This window comes from Oryx dammah, unplaced genomic scaffold (genome assembly GCF_014754425.2).
Source record: "Oryx dammah isolate SB20612 unplaced genomic scaffold, SCBI_Odam_1.1 HiC_scaffold_2, whole genome shotgun sequence".
Classification (NCBI taxonomy): domain Eukaryota; kingdom Metazoa; phylum Chordata; class Mammalia; order Artiodactyla; family Bovidae; genus Oryx; species Oryx dammah.
Genome location: NW_024070186.1, coordinates 40,553,879 through 40,571,190, shown reverse-complemented (window position 1 = coordinate 40,571,190; position 17,312 = coordinate 40,553,879). Strand labels below are relative to the sequence as shown.

The 17,312-nt window shown below is 40.1% G+C and overlaps 2 protein-coding genes across 2 annotated transcripts in view; one reads left to right on the top strand and one right to left on the bottom strand.

Moving 5' to 3' along the window:
• The window catches only part of LOC120881491 (mediator of RNA polymerase II transcription subunit 12-like protein), an 80,831-nt gene that overhangs the window by 34,994 nt on the left and 28,525 nt on the right, over window positions 1–17,312 (bottom strand). The window contains exons 12-22 of the mRNA XM_040265207.1: window positions 16,867–17,055; window positions 16,199–16,273; window positions 15,891–16,081; window positions 14,878–15,039; window positions 11,798–11,909; window positions 8,815–8,904; window positions 7,663–7,772; window positions 7,336–7,471; window positions 6,380–6,541; window positions 3,691–4,053; window positions 1,405–1,561 (exon numbers count right to left, since the gene is read on the bottom strand). Coding sequence (XP_040121141.1) covers window positions 1,405–1,561; window positions 3,691–4,053; window positions 6,380–6,541; window positions 7,336–7,471; window positions 7,663–7,772; window positions 8,815–8,904; window positions 11,798–11,909; window positions 14,878–15,039; window positions 15,891–16,081; window positions 16,199–16,273; window positions 16,867–17,055 — 1,747 coding nt within the window. The remainder of the gene's footprint in view (window positions 1–1,404; window positions 1,562–3,690; window positions 4,054–6,379; window positions 6,542–7,335; window positions 7,472–7,662; window positions 7,773–8,814; window positions 8,905–11,797; window positions 11,910–14,877; window positions 15,040–15,890; window positions 16,082–16,198; window positions 16,274–16,866; window positions 17,056–17,312) is intronic.
• Window positions 6,772–17,312, top strand: part of P2RY12 (purinergic receptor P2Y12) — a 50,062-nt gene continuing 39,521 nt past the window's right edge. The window contains exon 1 of the mRNA XM_040234943.1: window positions 6,772–6,876. The gene's annotated coding sequence lies outside the window, so the exon portion shown is untranslated. The remainder of the gene's footprint in view (window positions 6,877–17,312) is intronic.

Genomic DNA, 17,312 nt, shown 5'->3' with positions numbered 1-17,312 from the left:
ACCACCCTTATGGGAGAAAGCGAAGAAGAACTAAAGAGCCTCTTGATGAAAATGAAAGAGGAGAGTGAAAAACTCAACATTCAGAAAACTAAGATCATGGCATCTGGTCCCATCACTTCATGGCAAATAGATGAGAAACAATGGAAACAGTGAGAGACTTTATTTTTCAGGGTACAAAATCACTGCAGATAGTGACTGAAGCCATGAAATTAAAAGATGCTTGCTCCTTGGAAGAGAAGTTATGACCAACCTAGACGGCATATTAAAAAAGCAGAGACATTACTTTGCCAACAAAGGTCTGTCTAGTCAAAGCTATGGTTTTTCCAGTGGTCGTGTATGGATGTGAGAGTTGGATTGTGAAGAAAGCTGATGGCTTAAGAACTGATGCTTTTGAACTGTGGTGTTGGAGAAGACTCTTGAGAGTCCCTTGGACTACAAGAAGATCAAATCAGTCAATCCTAAAGGAAATCAGTCCTGAATATTCATTGGAAGGACTGATGCTGAAGATGAAATTCCAATACCTTGGCCACCTGATGTGAAGAGCTGACTCATTAGAAAAGACCCTGATGCTGGGAAAGTTTGAGGGGAGGAGGAGAAGGGGATGAGAGAGGATGAGATGGTTGGATGGCATCACTGACTCAAGGACATGAGTTTGAGCAAGCTCCAGGAAAGGGCTTCTTCCTGAGGCCTCAAAATGTAATATTCAACATACAATTTTAAAAAATCACAATATAACACAGAATGAGGAAAAATATTATATGTTAAGAGTGGCACATCCTAACAAAATGCAGACTGAAATTTCAAAAGAAATTATTTTCCAAAAACAGGCAAACTTTCATTTAGAGAAAAACTTCATTTCTAAGAGATTTTTTTTATTTAGAAAATCTGTATTCTAGATATAAAGATTATTTGGGCTTAAATCAAAGCAATACTAACATTTACTGTGATTTAGGAAGGTTTTATTACTGATATCTAAATCTATCTGCTGCACCAAATTTCTGAGATCCTACATGGTATAAACAATTTAAAATTCATAACATGAGGAAACAATAAAAGACTGAAATGCTGTCTAATCTTTTAACATGTTGATAAGAATTATATCTGATAACAGTGAATGAAATTTTCACGGCATAAAACTTTTATCAGGTTTATATGTTATACCTGAGATATTGATCAGTGGTTAATTCCCTTCTAACACTGGATAAAAACTGCAAAAGTGCCACATAAACTAGTTACTGAAACCTTCTTTCAGAAGAAGGAAGAAACTGAGTGGAGAGAATTACAGAAATGTCCCTTGAGCACTCACTCACTCCCTGAAATATACAAATTCTGTAAGAGTGAAGAGAACCCCAAGCTATTACTTCCCATCTTGGAGTCGGCCGACTTGGCTCTGTCCTCACTTACCTGGAGTGACGGACTGGTTCTGAAGGAAGAAGCCGGGCTGCTGGGGCTGACCCATGAGGTTGTAGCTCCACAGGGTGGACTGTGGGTGGTGCATCACCTGTGAGGAGATGGGCGAGTAGTTGGGAGGCACTCGGTACACGCTGCTCTGCGGATACTCCTTCAACACAGAGTTAAAGACAAAAGTTACTTACTCCACACACCACATAGATGACTAATGCAAATTCCTTATTTGAGAGAGCTCCTATCCCAGCAGACAAGGTTATTCTGACAGAGTGGAAGACAGAGGGTACAAGTCTCAATGTATTCTCTGCAAAAATTTCCTTTAAGTTGAAACTCTTGCTCGACTTAAAATGGCCTTGGCTACAGTGGGGGAGATGAAAGCAGTCAATCCCGAAGGAATTCCACCCTGACTATTCATTGGAAGGACTGACGCTGAAGTTCCAGTACTTGGGCCACCTGATGCGAAGAGCCAACTCGTTGAAAAAGACCCTGATGCTGGGAAAGATTGAGGGCAAGAACAGAAGGGGACAACAGAGGATGAAATGGTTGGACGGCATCACCGACTCAGTGGACGTGAGTTTGAACAAACTCCAGGAGATAGTGAAGGACAGGGAAGCCTGGCATGCTGCAGTCCCTGGGGTCGCAAAGAGTCAGACACAACTGAACTGAACAACAACAACAGTGGGAGAAGATGGAAAAGGATCTTTTCCAAAATCTGTTTTTTAATACTAAAAGTACATTGAGAACACCAATGCTGACCATCACCTACAGTAGAAAACGCATCTTCAGTTGCTGAGCCTCCCGATGGTTTCATCTTAGAAAGCTTCCCTGATACCTTGGACCTGGATGAGAATTAGCCAGAAACGCACACAGGACTTTGAAACTAGTCTCCAGCCTAGACAGTGTCTTAGTTACAGCTTTCAAGAAAGCACTGTAAAGAAGCAGACTCCTGCCACTCCACTCTCCCCATCTTGTCCCCTCTGCCCTTCACCACACCTCCTGCCCAGGGCTTTCTCTTCCTCAGAGTAGGTGCAGAGACTCTAAGGATCACACCTGAATATTTTCCCCAGTGCTCCTCCTTCTCTAGGCATGAAGGATGAAGGAAAATAAAGCTCAGTTCCCTGCAATATATATGACTGAAAAGAGGCACCTTCAGGAGAAGTGTGGGAGAAAAGAACATGACCAGGACTCACTTGGGGAATTAGATGGGCTTGATGTCTTTTAAAGCATCTGAAAAGAACAGAAATCTATCCATGTGGATAAACAGGTGACGAGACCCAGACTGGCAGAAGTGGCATCTTTTTCAAAACATCTTTTTCAAAATAGAGACACACTCACAGAAAGGCTCCATGAGAAGAGGGCAGTGGCATTCAAGTGGGGATCCAAAAGGGAGGGTGATCATTTCTAGAATAATACTAATCACCAAGCTATCAGCTAAGAAAAAATGTCTTGGTTTTGACCTAGGTGGACAATAAGAATAAGCAGTCATGATGACAGGTCAACAAACTGTGAATATTTCTTCCACTGCACAATAAGAACTCTTAAATTTTATAGAAAAACATCACAAATACCCTCTAGAGTATTTTCCAGGTAAACTTAAATGATAAGACATTTTACACATTGATTCTATGAAATTATTTCTAAATTACCATCTCATAGATTTCTGAGGTTTTCAAGAAAAGGTTATTCTAGATAGGGAAGGCTATCAGGGAAACAAGAAGTAAAACTGCTTTAAATTATGTTCACCTTCTCTCTTATAAAATCTAAAAATATGGTAAAGAAGTAGAAATATATAGGAGAGTAAGATGAAATAGCAAATGATGAAACCTCAGAACCATCTTATTAGATATGTTAGATAGGATCCTATCTAAGGAAACAGTTATTATGTTAATTTACTACAGATATCAACTGCTCAAAATACAAAAAATATTTTAGACATGCCTCATAATAAAAATACATACAAGGATGAGATTTTATTAGGTCAAAAACTTCAAGTTCTAAATTTCAGAAACTGTGAGACAGTGAAATAGTAAATCAATATTATTCACAGGCAAAGTATAAAATTAAACATAGTTATGAAAAGTAGAAGAGGCAAAATCAGAAACTATGACCCTGTTATTTGTGAAAAGTTTGAGTGCTGTTCTGTTCATTCTATCTGAGCCTTTATGATAACTTACAAATAGGCTTACACTGCACTTCAGAATGTTTCTTAGGGATGTAATTCAGGAACTAGTAAATGTTCTGTGGGATGCCAACACACCCACGATCTCTACTTCCCATACTCACATCAACCCTTGAGCTGGACTTTGTCTTGCGCTTCCTTCCCTTTGTCTTCTTCTCTTCATCTGTTGCGGTTTTTCCCTGATCTGACAGCTCAGCTGATTTCCTCTCAGGTTCCTGAGAGATGGGAGATGTGGGCTCTTCCTCTTCCTCTTCGGGAGGCAGGGGCAGTGGCTCGAGGTAGTAACTCCGGGGCTTGGGCGTGGGGTGCGTGTGATACAGGAGAAGGTGATGTTGCTCCTCATACTTGATCACCTTCCGGTCCACTCGGACAGTCCCGAACCAGGCCCAGGACAGAGGAGCTGGGTTCTTCTGACCCTCAAACAAATCCCACGGGGACACCTTCTGCTTCGTGGAGACTTGGAGACCCTGTGGTGGAATTAGGAGCTATGACCACGTGCTCAGATCTTTTGCTGATAAGGAGGCCAGCCTTGCTTAGGACACAGATTCAGAGAGCATTCCGGCTCGAGGGGGCCTTAACTCTAGCACACAGCAGTCAGGTTGACTAATGAGTCCAGGCTGATACTAGATCACTGAGGGCAGTGGCTATATTCCAGGCCTGTAAGTCCAGATCTACAGTCTATTATAACACACAACACTCTATTGAGGCTGGGACACCAGATAATTTTTACTGTAAATGCCATTTTCTCCATTTAGGTTCTCCCCCCCCAGCCCCCCTCCCCAAAAAAAAACCCAAACACTGAAAATTTGATATTACTGTACTAAAAACCTTTGGAATCTATTTATTGTTTTTAAGATAAAACAAAACTTAAGAGTCAAATTACATTCAACCTCTAATTGGGCTCAAATTAACTTCAATCCAAACATGTATGGACTCGGTTCAATACAATCATCTTTCACGTACTTAATTAGGCAGTCTCTTAAGTAGTTAAGTAATATTATTACAGAATTAACGTGTGCCAACAGGTACAAATAAAATCCTTCAATTCAAGCTTATCTCCACTGAGTTGAGGAGAGGAACTGTTATTCTCTTTCTGAAACTACAAGTTTCTGATTTTTAACACAAATTGGTGCTATCCCTTGGTCCTTTCCCTGCCATACCAATCAGAAAATATTTTTCTCCAAAGTGACCCTGAAGATAACTGCTCAAGTCATCTTTAATAACTTGTGAATGCTCCTGTTCCCAATTACACATACTCTTCCATGGGTGGCTTCATCCAAAACATGGCTCAGTTACCACCTGTATTTTGATTGTTTCCCAATATCTGGTCTTGACATTAGAGCTCTCTCCTGGGTGCCAAGACCATGTATCCAAATGGGTTCCAGATGTGTCACCACTGGAAAGGACAGTGGTGCAAAGTCAACCTGTGCCTGACTCTAGTCTTCTCTCTCCACAACTGTGTGGGTATCAGTACTCTCAAAGCTCTCTGCTTTATGATGAGCGGCATTTTGCCTATGAGCTACAGTCTCTCAGGTCTTTGCATAAACACTTCCCTTTGCCTATACCACACTTTGCCTACCTCCTGCTAACTCTTATTCATCCGAAATGATGTGTCAATTTTCCTGAGGATCCTGCTCTGACTACCTATCCCTCATCTGAATATGATGGCTCTTTCTCAGGGTCCTCTAACACTCTGTACCAAGACACACAAAATCTCACGACATGTGTGTGTTAGCTGTTTAATTGTGTCCAACTCTTTGCAACCCGATGGACCGGACTGTAGCCCATAAGGCTCCTCTGTCCTTGGACTTCTTCAGGCAAGAACACCAGAGTGGGTTTCCATTTCCTTTTCCAGGAGATCTTTCCAACCCAGGGATGGAACCCACACCTTCTGCGTCTCCTGCAATGGCAGGCAGGTTCTTTTACCACTGTGTCATGGGGGAAGCATGACACAGTAATTGTCTATCTACTTTCCCTTAAGGGTAGGAGCTCCGTCTTTCATCTCTGTTACCTTGGAACCCCACAGTTGTTCAATGTTCATGGAAAGAATGCCTGACAGTGTTGCTCAGGTTTTGGGCTTCCCAGCTGATGCAGTGGTAAAGAATCCACAGGCCGGTGCAGAAGATGGGGGAGACGTGGGATCAATCCCTGGGCTGGGAAGATCTCCTGGAGTAGGAAATGGCTACCCAATCCAGTTTTCTTGCTTGGAATATTCCAGTACTGTTCCATGGAAATCCCATGGACAAAGGAGCCTTGGGCTACAATTCATTGGGTTGCAAAGAGTCAGACATGACTGAGTAACTGAGCTCAGCTTTAGAGCTTTAGACTGACTCAAGTTTTAGAGAGCCATATTTAATATCTTATATAAATCAAATGTTCATTAAATGTTGTTCAGCTGATAAGAAAATTAAGTGCTATCACTTTTAAAATTTTTAACAGCTTTAAATTTTAAAGCAATTTAAATTTTAATTTTAAACTATATGGAGACTTTTATTAATACAAATTTTTTCATCTACTAAACATATTCTTTTTTTTTTTTTTTAAACAAGGTTCTACTTACTTTTCCCTTGATAGGCTTCAAAAACTCATTTAAATTCAGGAAAACATTTAAATGAAGATCTTCAACATCATTATCTGTATGATAATGCCAAAGACCACTGCATTTAAATGACAAGGATATGCTTTAAAAAATCAAGAAACAATAATATTAAGATGTTTCATATGCCCTATAGGAAGACAAGAAAGTATAAGTGCATGCATTTATATACATAAGGAACAAACATTTACTCTTGCCTGTTTTTTATCTATAGAATCGAATCCAGCAATTTTGTTTCCCTTCGTGTCAATCAAGGAGCCCATAGGTTCACAGGTAATGATGTCACATGTCTGTTTCGGCAAAGGTAACAGCTGTCGAACTTTGTCAATACTTTCTGACCGCTTGTCCCCCAGCTCTTTCTAAAAAAGAGAGACAGTGAGAGAGACAGAAGTGAGATAGAAATTATAACAAAGGCAAATGTTTACAAGGAGGAAGTTCCCCTATGAAACATTTCCTTTTTATAGCTGGAATGTTCTTTGACCTTCAACAGGGTCTAGGGGGCAGCTCTCATTTACAGTGATGCATATGTTTCATTTCTTCTATTTAAGTAGAAAATAGAACACATATGAAGGCACCCTTGTTACACAACAAACATCACAGTGCTGAAATGACAAAAACCCAGAGTAGTGTTTGCAACCCGAAGACAGGAGCTGTGGCACGGAACACGTTCTCCAATCCAGAGTCAGACCACAAGGTAACCATTGGTTGTTTTATTAGTAAGGTCATCAGATATATTAATTTTTTTCCTGCATTGTTTGTTTATAATTTATTTCAAAAACTGTATTAGCGGCTAGGCAAATGAATTGAATTTAGAAATAGCAATGCAAATGTTTAATATTCAACTGCATGTTGTCAGTGGAAGATGAAATTTACCCTAAATCTAATGTTGGCATTTTGGTTACATATTTGATAATGGACTTCTACAGTCCCTTAAAAAATTAAATATGTTTTATGAGTATAGTTATTTTAAGAAAAATCTTCAAGCTATATATACTTCTAACTTTGGGGTACTGAGAAGCTGAGGTAAAACAAACAGCAAAATAATCACCTGATACAAAGTTAAATGCAAAAAATAACATCTGATTTAAGGAGTAATAAAATAACGTGCGCTAAATAACAAATCCAGAAACTCCTAAGCAGGCCACAAACTTACTTTCAGTTTCTTGACTAAATTCATGTATGCGCGTTTGTTCTCTTCAGATCCCCCTGGGGATGCATTCGACAGGTCAGAGGCCAATGTTCCATTGATTAAAACACCCAGCATGTCTAGAACTGTTGTGAATAATTCACTAGAAGGAGAAAAGATTTGCACCTTAAAGCAAAACCAAGATACTGTTAACTAACTGAGCATTTTTATTTAAGGCATAGAACGTTAATGGTAACCTCAGAGTATATGATGTGGAAGAATCTGTGGCCAGAATATGAAAGCCTCCACTATACATATAAGAAGCAAAGCCAATGTGAAATGATAAGAACCTACTTGTTAGTGTGCATGTCAACGGTTCCAGAAGTAATGATCTGGAGGAGGAGAAGCGCCCAGTCTGTTGTCCACTGGGTACTCCTCTGCACTGTGTCAAACATTCCTCCCACCTAGCACATAAAAAGTTCAATGAAAAAAATCAGCATAGTGTTACAAAGACTACTACAACCACTTTACACAACCACATTTTCAGTGGTTTAAAAATTTTAAAGTTGCTCTAAGCTATAGATTATCCTGTCTTCTCTGTCAACTAGCTATATATTTGCCAGTCTTTTTGGTTCCATTAGCACAGGAACTGGACATTCAGAAAAAAAAAAAAAAAAAGGAGGAGGAGGAGGTATGGAGTATAGACACGTCATCAACATGAATTACACACTAGTAAAATTAGCTCTCTGTTGTTCCTAAATTTCATGATATTCAGTTTCATTATGTAACTTTCATCCAATTAAATCTGAATAGATGTAAATTAAGTGACTCAGTATCTACAAATTTTGTGTTGTCAGTTAACTATTTCATCTAAGTCTGTTGTCATAATAACACCTGGAAAGAGCCAGTAACACAGAACTAATGATGAGTGGAAGGCCTGGCCCTTAGGACTGCTCATTCACAAGTGGGAACTTATATCAAGCATCAGGCAAGCCATCTTCCAGAGTAGCTTTTATCTGGTCTTGTGCATTGAGAAAAGGAAGAGTCAAAAGAATCTGCCGGAGAGGGAAATGTTAAATTTCTAGAAAACCTGCCTATGGGATTTCTCTTTATGATCAATTTGACGGAAAGTTTCATAACATTTTGACTTAAAGAACATTTTAATACAGTTTTTAAGCAAGTAGAGTAAAAGCTAATGCTCACCTCAAGTTAGTACTTCCCTATGACCTACTCTTGGCACAAACGGAAAAGAGAAAGAGACACTGGGGGTGGGATGCAGAAGACAAGACGATACCAAAAATATCTACTGTTGTCTAGAAGCCAGACCAGCAGGAAGGACAATGGCAAGGAAAACAGAAGGTCTGAGAGTCAAGGAAGTAGTAAAGAGAGCAAACAGTGGGCTTCACCTTGTAACCGAGACTGTGACCACAGCAGGAGTGGAAAGCTGGAGTTATTTTCACATGGAGATAAATTTAACGGAGGAAGGGCGCTAGAAGGGTCTCTTACCAAATTCAGGCGGAGCTGCAACGCCTCATGCATCATCTGTCGTGCTTTGATGTCATCCTGGTATCGTTCTTCTCTCCAGTTACTTAAAATCTAAACCAGAAAATAAATGAACACAAACCCCAATACTTGTTTTCCCTCTTAAATTTGATTTTTGCTCATATTTAAAGTTAAACTGAGTTTTTAAGTGATGAAGACAACTTCTTAGTTTAATAAATTAAAAAAAGCGGCGGGGGGGGGATAAAATTTCACTTTCTACCCCTTCCTCCACAAAGACAGGAATATAGCTATTGTGTGTTTGTTATCTAATTACATACCCTGTTAAGACAAATCTTATGTAATTACATACACTGTTGATAAGTCTTAGGAAATGCTTTAGAGGATCATGAGGTTAAGCATTAACAAAAATAAAGAATATTTTAAGAATACATCATTACACCGGTCTTATAAAGATAAGTGTAAAGATAAAGGGGCTTCCCAGGTGGCTCAGCAGTAAAGAATCTGCCTGCCAATGAAGGAGATGTGGGTTCGATCCCTGGGTCGTGAAGATATCCTGGAGAAGGAAATGGCAACCTACTATTTCCAATATTTTTGCCTGGAAAATCCCATAGACAGAAGAGCCTGGCAGGCTACAGTCCATGGAGTCACAAAAGAGTCAGATATAATTTAGCGACTGCACTACCACCACCACCATAAAGATAAAGAGAAATAGAATTACATTTTATATCAGTCTCTTATATTTCTAGGGAGAGGCTGTGAATCCTAGCAAACGCATTATTCTGATGTTTCATTGAAGGGGAGGCGTATCTTCCTTGATAAAGGTAATGTAACCAACTTTGAAAAATGTGACATCTTGGACATCAGCCGAGTTGCATACCAATTTATTAAATAAACGCTTCCTCACTTCTTCAGACAAATGTTGGGGAAGGAACAGGTTGCTTGGGGAAGGGACAGGTTGCTTAGGGAAGGCAAACCACCAGTGGGAAATTCTGAATCAGATGTATAAGCAAAAAAAAAGGGGGGGGCTCTGAAGTAGGGCATCTATGGACAATCATCTCAAAAGAGCTGAAATGAGTCATATGCAGAAGTAACTGAGTCCAACAGATGATCTGTGAGTATGCCACACGGTAAATGTGGAGCACTTCTCAAATCTCATCAAAAGATATAGATGAATCTCCCTTGAGACAGGTGAAGGGTACAAGGTAGTTTTAAAAAAGCCCACAAGTTGTCATGGAGCTGACATTCTGGTAGTAGGACAAATCAAGATAAGTAGAGCAAGTGGTAAGAATCGTGACAAGGGGACAGAGAATAACTGTGGTCCTCGTTTTAGAGCGTGATGGGGGTGGGACTAAGGGATGGGAGGGGACTAAGGAGGTGAGAGCTGAGCAGAGATCTGCTGAACTGAGGGAGCTGGCCATGTTGATAACTTCCAGGGAAGGGGAGAAAGGCTCTGCAACAAGAAGATGCTTTTCAAGATCAAGGAACAGCAACATGGTCATTGCGTACAGAATGGAGTGAGTGAGGCCATGTCAGGAAAGAAACAAGATAGAGGTGGGAGCCAGTGACAAATCATGGAGGGTCACATAAGCCTGTACGGGGAAGTTTTATTCCAGGTATAGTAAGAAACAGGGGTTTCCCCATTGGCGCTACTGGTAAAGAATGTGCCTGCCAATGCAGGGGATGAGAGAGACGTGGGTTTGATCCCTGGGTTGGGAAGATCCCCTGGAAGACGACATGGCTATCCACTCCAGTATTCACGCCTGGAGAATCCCATGAACAGAGGAGTCTGGCAGGCTGCAGTCCATGAGGTTGCAAACAGTCATACACAATCGAGCACACACACACACAAACACATACACACAATAAGAAACACTGCAACATTTTGGGGCACCAGAAAAACGTGTGGTTTACACTTTAAAAGGATCACTCTGGCTGTTGGGCAGAGATAAATCTCACATATCCAAAAGGTAGCAGATGATTAGAGAACTGAATAAATGTCTTATTCAGGTTCATCCAGGACCAGTAAAGAAGACACAGTGTCTAGAATTAACAGCCGTGTGGGAGGCCTCCATTAGGCACTACTATAGAATGAAACATCCCACAGAAGCATCTACTCACTCTTCTCCATTCTATACTTTCAAATTCCAGTTTGATCACTCAGTTTCCTCATGGTACACAGAACATAAGGGTTTCAAATAGTGACCATGAGAATTACAGCTGGTGGAAAGGCAAAGTCCAAAATCTTTGTAAATGAACTAAAAATGCCTTCTGATTCAGCAATGGCTTGTGCCCTGGGACTTCCCAGGTGGTGCTCGTGGTATAGAACCTGCCCACCAACGCCTGAGATTCACGGGATGCAGGTTCAAGCTCTGGTTGGGAAGGCCCCTGGAGGAGGACAAGGCAATCCACTACAGTATTCCTGCCTGGAGAATCCCATGGACAGGGGAGCCTGATGGGTTACAGTCCACAAGGTTGCAAAGAGTCGGACACAACTAAAGCGATGTAGCATGTGCAAGCATGCACTTATCTTGTGCCCTAGACCAGCATCACTATAGTTCTGGCAGTAAAACTGTGTTTTGAACCTACAGAGCTCAAGCTGAGGCTTTCCCTGCCATGTGGAAGCCCAGTAGAAGACCTGGAGAGAGGACAAGCTCTCTTTGTTACTAACATGTGCCCTGCAACACAGACTGCTCCAGGACCTCTCCTAAGAGACAAAGTCAGGAGAGGAGTAGATATGACAAAGTTATGTGCAATCTGCAAAATGTAACTTTCATAGACATCTGTCCAATGCCTAATTCATATTATACTATTGCTAATCTCATGGTAACCAGAATGCCAGGTAGGAGAACAGGACATGGGTGGCGCTTTCCTACATCTAATCAAAACATGCTTTGCCCTTATTAGTTTAAGCTCAGTGTTTGAAAGGAAAACAAATGAATGCCATTAGGAAAATACTTGCCTAGCTCAATATTCTACTGTACTTTACCTGGTTAACTTGATTCTGCAGAGATGTTAGAAGGCCTTCTCGTTGTTCATCTTGTCCCTTAAGGCAGGTAAGGACCAGTGAGAGGAATGGTTGTTGACTCAAAAGAGACATACTATAAAGGAAGTAATAACAGCAGATCTAGTTAGAGAGAACAGATTACTTCCTGTGCAACACTGATTTCCTGCCCTCAGGTTACTGGCTCTTATTTATTTTACTATTAGGAAAGAGACGGAAGTAGTAAATAGCCAAGACTACTTGAAAAGTTAAATCATATCTCTAACTAATAAGGTTTAAAATCACTGTAATGCTTCTAAATAATTTAATATGTTCTCTTGCCCTTGAAGGCATCTGCAAACGAGCATAAATTCATACTGCATCTGAGTGGGGGGCAGAGGAGGAAGAAGAAAATGTATGGTTCATATCAGTAAACTGAACTTAAAGATACATAGCAGGAAGGATATCACTGTATACACAGAATAAAAAGAAAAACTTTTAAACTTCTCTCACATAGTATTTGTATTTTGTTGTTATTTAGTTACTAAAGTCACGTCTGATTCTTTGCAATCCCATATACTTTAGCCCACTAGGCTCCTCTGCCCATGAAATTTTCCAGGCAAGAATACTGGAATGGGTTGCCATTTCCTTTTTCAGGGAATCTTCTCAACCCAGGGAGCGAAGCTGTCTCCTGTATTGCCACAGACTCTTTACCACTGAGCCACCATTCGTACTTACAGTCCAGGAAACAGGCCTATTAGGACTGTTGTGCTTGTGTTGTTTTTCAGCACATTTCTCAAGACAAATTAGATGGGCATGAGTAGAACTGAGATGGGCACCGAGGTCTGAGGCCTCCAGAACCATTCTGCCGGCCAGTGACCTAGTGCGCTGCTCCACTACATCCCACAGGCAGGCTTGACTTGTAAAAGAGTTTTAAGATATTTGATTTTTAAAATTTATTTTAAATTGGCATTTTAGTCTTATTTCTTACATGATCAGAAATAGCTGACATATTGATAAACTAATTTTTCTACACTGCAAAGAAAGATTTCTTAAAATGAGATTGAGGTCAAAATATTTCAATCTGCTTCATTTTACACTAGCAGAGCTTAGAGAGACTGACTTAGGAAGAGCCATCTTCAATCTCTGCAATAGCATCTAAGATTCCTGTGGGAAGTGAGGCAATGTACATGCCATTGTTAGCCAATCAACTGTGAGAATTAAAATTGAGTTATCTGGTTGGTTAATAAATACTGGCAAAGGGGATGAAGCAACCAGATGCCAAGCAACATATGTGCAAAGCTAGGCCAAAATCAAAATGTGCTTCAGTTAAGAGCACAGACTCAGAGGCCAGACCACCTGGGTTTTAGCTTCACACCTTCTTAGCTATGTGTCCTTGATAAATTTACTTAACTTTCTAGTGCCTCAGTTTCTTCTTCTGTAAAAAGGACATAATGAAAGCACCTCAGTATGACTGCTGGGAGATTTTAAAAGTTCGCATATGTATGTAATGAATTCTATATTGAGGATGACATTTCATAAGGCCTTAGTAAATGGCAGCTACCGATTAGGTCATTAGAAATCATTATTGATTAGGGCATAAGAAACCCAAAATGTTCAAAATGCTCAGAATTTTTATTTTTCAATGTTAGGAATTTCCTTTTACCTCTGAGGTACTAAATTCATCATGGTTTTACATTAGAATGTGTTTATGTTCTTTTTCAGTAACAATCATTTTTCTAATATAATTATTTAAACCTTTTCCAGGCCACAAAACTTAAAAAACATTCAACTTGGAAGACTCAACTTGGAGGATCCTATATATTAGGATCTAGCCTAACATATAGGCTAGAACAAGAGCCCTAAATGTTAAAAATATTAGTGACTTATTTCAGGGTGCAGCATAATAGAAGTATAAATTATTCCATGAAATTTAAGTACCTAAATAAAAAGAAAAAAACCCAAACAACTGTTGAATACAGGGACTGTGGATATACAGACCTGATTCAGCAGGTCTGAAGCAGAGCTGAGAAGTCAGTATTTTAATAGTGCAGCAGTGATTAGGGTACACAGGCAGAATTGAATGCTGCTGCTGCTGCTAAGTCACTTCAGTCGTGTCCGACTCTGTGCAACCCCATAGATGGCAGCCCACCAGGCTTCCCCGTCCCTGGGACTCTCTCGGCAAGAACACTGGAGTGGGTTGCCATTTCCTTCTCCAATGCATGCAAGTGAAAAGTGAAAGTGAAGTCGCTCAGTCGAGTCCGACCCTCAGCGACCCCATGGACTGCAGCCTTCCAGGCTCCTCTGTTCATGGGATTTTCCAGGCAAGAGTACTGGAGTAGGGTGCCATTGTCTTCTCCGGAATTGAATGCTAGTGCATTACATGTTATAATCTGGAGACTTTATCTAACAGAACTTGGCCTATCAGATTATTTTCAATTCCATACAAAGACGAAATTTCAGTGGACTCTGAGTACAATGACTGTAACAAACCTAGACAGCATATTAAAAAGCAGAGACATCGCTTTGCAGACAAAGGTCCGTCTAGTCAAAGCTATGTTCTTTCCAGTAGTCATGTATGGATGTGAGAGTTGGACCATAAAGGCGGCTGAGGGCAGAAGTGATGCCTTCAAATTGTGTTGCTGGAGAAGACTCCTGAGAGTCCCCTGGACGGCAAGGAGATCAAACCAGTCAATCCTAAAGGAAATCAACTCTGAACGTTCACTGGAAGGACTGATGCTGAAGCTCCAGTAGTTCAGCCACCTGATGCAAAGAGTCAACTCATTGGAAAAGGCCCTGATGCTGGGAAAGATCGAGGGGAAGACAAGTAGGGGGTGGCAGAGGATGAGATGGTTAGACAGCATCACAGACTCAATGGACATGAATTTGCGCAAACTCCAAGAGATAGTGGAGGACAGAGAAGCCTGGCATGCTGTAGTCCATGGGGTCACAAAGAGTCAGACATGACTTAGCAACTATTAATAACCACCAACAGCAGAGTATAATGAGCATGTACATCTGTAGGACACTGAATTTTCTCAACCATTCTTTAACCACTCACATAGAAACAAAACTTCCAGCCATACCTTTTCTGCTTTTGTCTGTCTCTTTCCTTTTTGGAAGAAGAACCCAAGTGCTGTCCTTTCTCCAGCTCCTCCCCAGCTGCTTTCAACACTCTTCCCTGCACAGAAGTTGGCAGCCTGGCAATTAGGGGGGCCACCAGCCACACACCCCTGCGTTCAGAGGAACTAAAAATGGAAACAGATGTTATACCCAAGGATATACCCAAGGTATCCTTTTACTCTGCTCCCACAGTTCTGATCGAAACTCCAAAGCAAAACTTACATTCACAGGACACGTGGGTTATTCTAACATTTGCCTTTTACTTCTATACTCTGTTTCCTCTCACCAAATACCAGACATTTGCACACACTCTTCTCTTCGTGCTTATGGAAAGCACTAAAAGGTGGGATTCTGCAAGGATACTATAGCTCAACTTTTTTTTAAAGTCTGGAAAAGTGTTTTTCTATGATTCTGGCTTTCTGAACACTAACAAGCAATTTGGTTTTTTGTTTTTTTTTTTTTGTCTAACAAGCAATATAACTTTCTCTCATGGTTAAAATATGAAATGTTCTGATTACATTTAAGCATTTAAATAACCAATTTCTAAAGTTTCAAAATTTACCAGTTATACTTGACACCAAAATGATGAAATACAAGTCTATCTGCCTTTTGTAATTATCATTTGAGCAAAACTGCCAACTAAAAAAGATGGCAGAAAGAGTGTTTCCTATATTAAGAATACAATAGAATAGGGCAGCCTCAGGGCACATGAAAGAAATTCACCCCTATGGAACGTAAACTGTGGTTCCAAGGAGTCTGGGCCTGCTCAACCACATATGTGGAATGCTCAGCTACCGTGCAGCCCAGCAGCATGGCCATTTAACATATTAAATAATGATAATGGACACTTACAAGCAATTATTTTCCTCACATTCCTACAGCTTTATGAAAAACAAGTCTGCATTATCCAAGTAAAATGTGCAGTTACATGTGAAAAATGAATGATAGCTTTGTAAAACCACAGGAAAAAAAATACCTTAGAAATGTCTTTATTCCATTCTGCCTCGTGCTACCTGTATCAGTACTGCCAATCCCGTTTGGGTTGAAGAGGCCCATGCCAGCATTAGAAGAGTTATTGTTTAGGTCAGCTGACTGCTGGAATACCTCTATTGTTGCCTTGGCAATATTGTCCAGCAGGTTGTTCATTTCAGCCACCGAACCAGAGCCCTGGAGTCAGACATGAGAAAACAAGCACCCCTGTGTTTTACTTTATCCACAAGCATCAATGTTGTGTTGCTTTTCATAAAATGTCACACACGTTCATGCTTTCATTAATATACTCACAGGGTCCTTCAAGCACTGTTTGATCATTAACTGAAGCTCCAGCCAGGACTGCCTCAGGGTCCACTGCTCAAGATTCTGGGAAAAATGAAGTTAGCACGTTAAGAATACCAAACATGTCTTAAAGTATAAGAAACCCCTGCAGTATTCTCTTTCTCAAAAAAACAGACGAATGATCACACACAATAAAGGGATTCATATGACACAACAGGCTTCCAAGTCTATTACATACACTCATTATAGAGACAAAGGAAAAAACAGCAACATTAAAATAACGTGCCTTACTCAGCTAGGCACTGGAAATGAATAAGACAATCATTTCTTCACCCAAAGTCTATCTAAACAACTCCATTACAAAATGATTTTGATATTTTATGAATAACATAATGAAGACAGTGCTTCTACAAAGCTTATTTCTCATGTAAACACAATAAATACTGACATGAATTAACATATTCACACTTATAGATACATAATGGTTGTATAGGGTTTGCAGTGTGCGTATTTACCCAGCAATAAAGTGTGGCTGTTACACAAAATGGAAAATTGGGGGAATAAAAATCAGAATTAATTAAAGTTAAGAATTAGAGAGAGATGCAGTAACTCCTGTTATAAACACAAAGAACATGTCAAAATGACAGAAACACAGTCTTTAGACTATTTTCACTCACCTGAAGAATGCGTTTAATGTGCTGTCTTTGGAGGTTGTCCCCCTCCGTACATTCCTTAATGCCATGAGGATAACAGATCAGCTGCAATAATTTCTGTGCTTGCATATTTGAGAGCACAGGATCCAGAATAAGTTCTTTGTCTGTGCATAATCTCTCAGGTTCTTTTAAACAATGTTCTCCTACCCATTCCTAAAAATAAGATGGCAATTAGATTGTACTAAACTCATGGCTCACAACAGAAAGTGGACAGGAAATTTTCCATTTAAAAAATAATAGATGGAAAAAGCAGGAGGGAAAAGGCTTAGAAATTTTCCAGTATTTTGACTTCTTAAAGTATAAAGTAGAATCATGGATACAAAAATTTTTTTTAAAAAGGAATGCAGAAAAGAAATATGCAAAAAGATAAAAAAGGAGATGGGGGAGAAAGCTCAGTAAAAAAAACACTA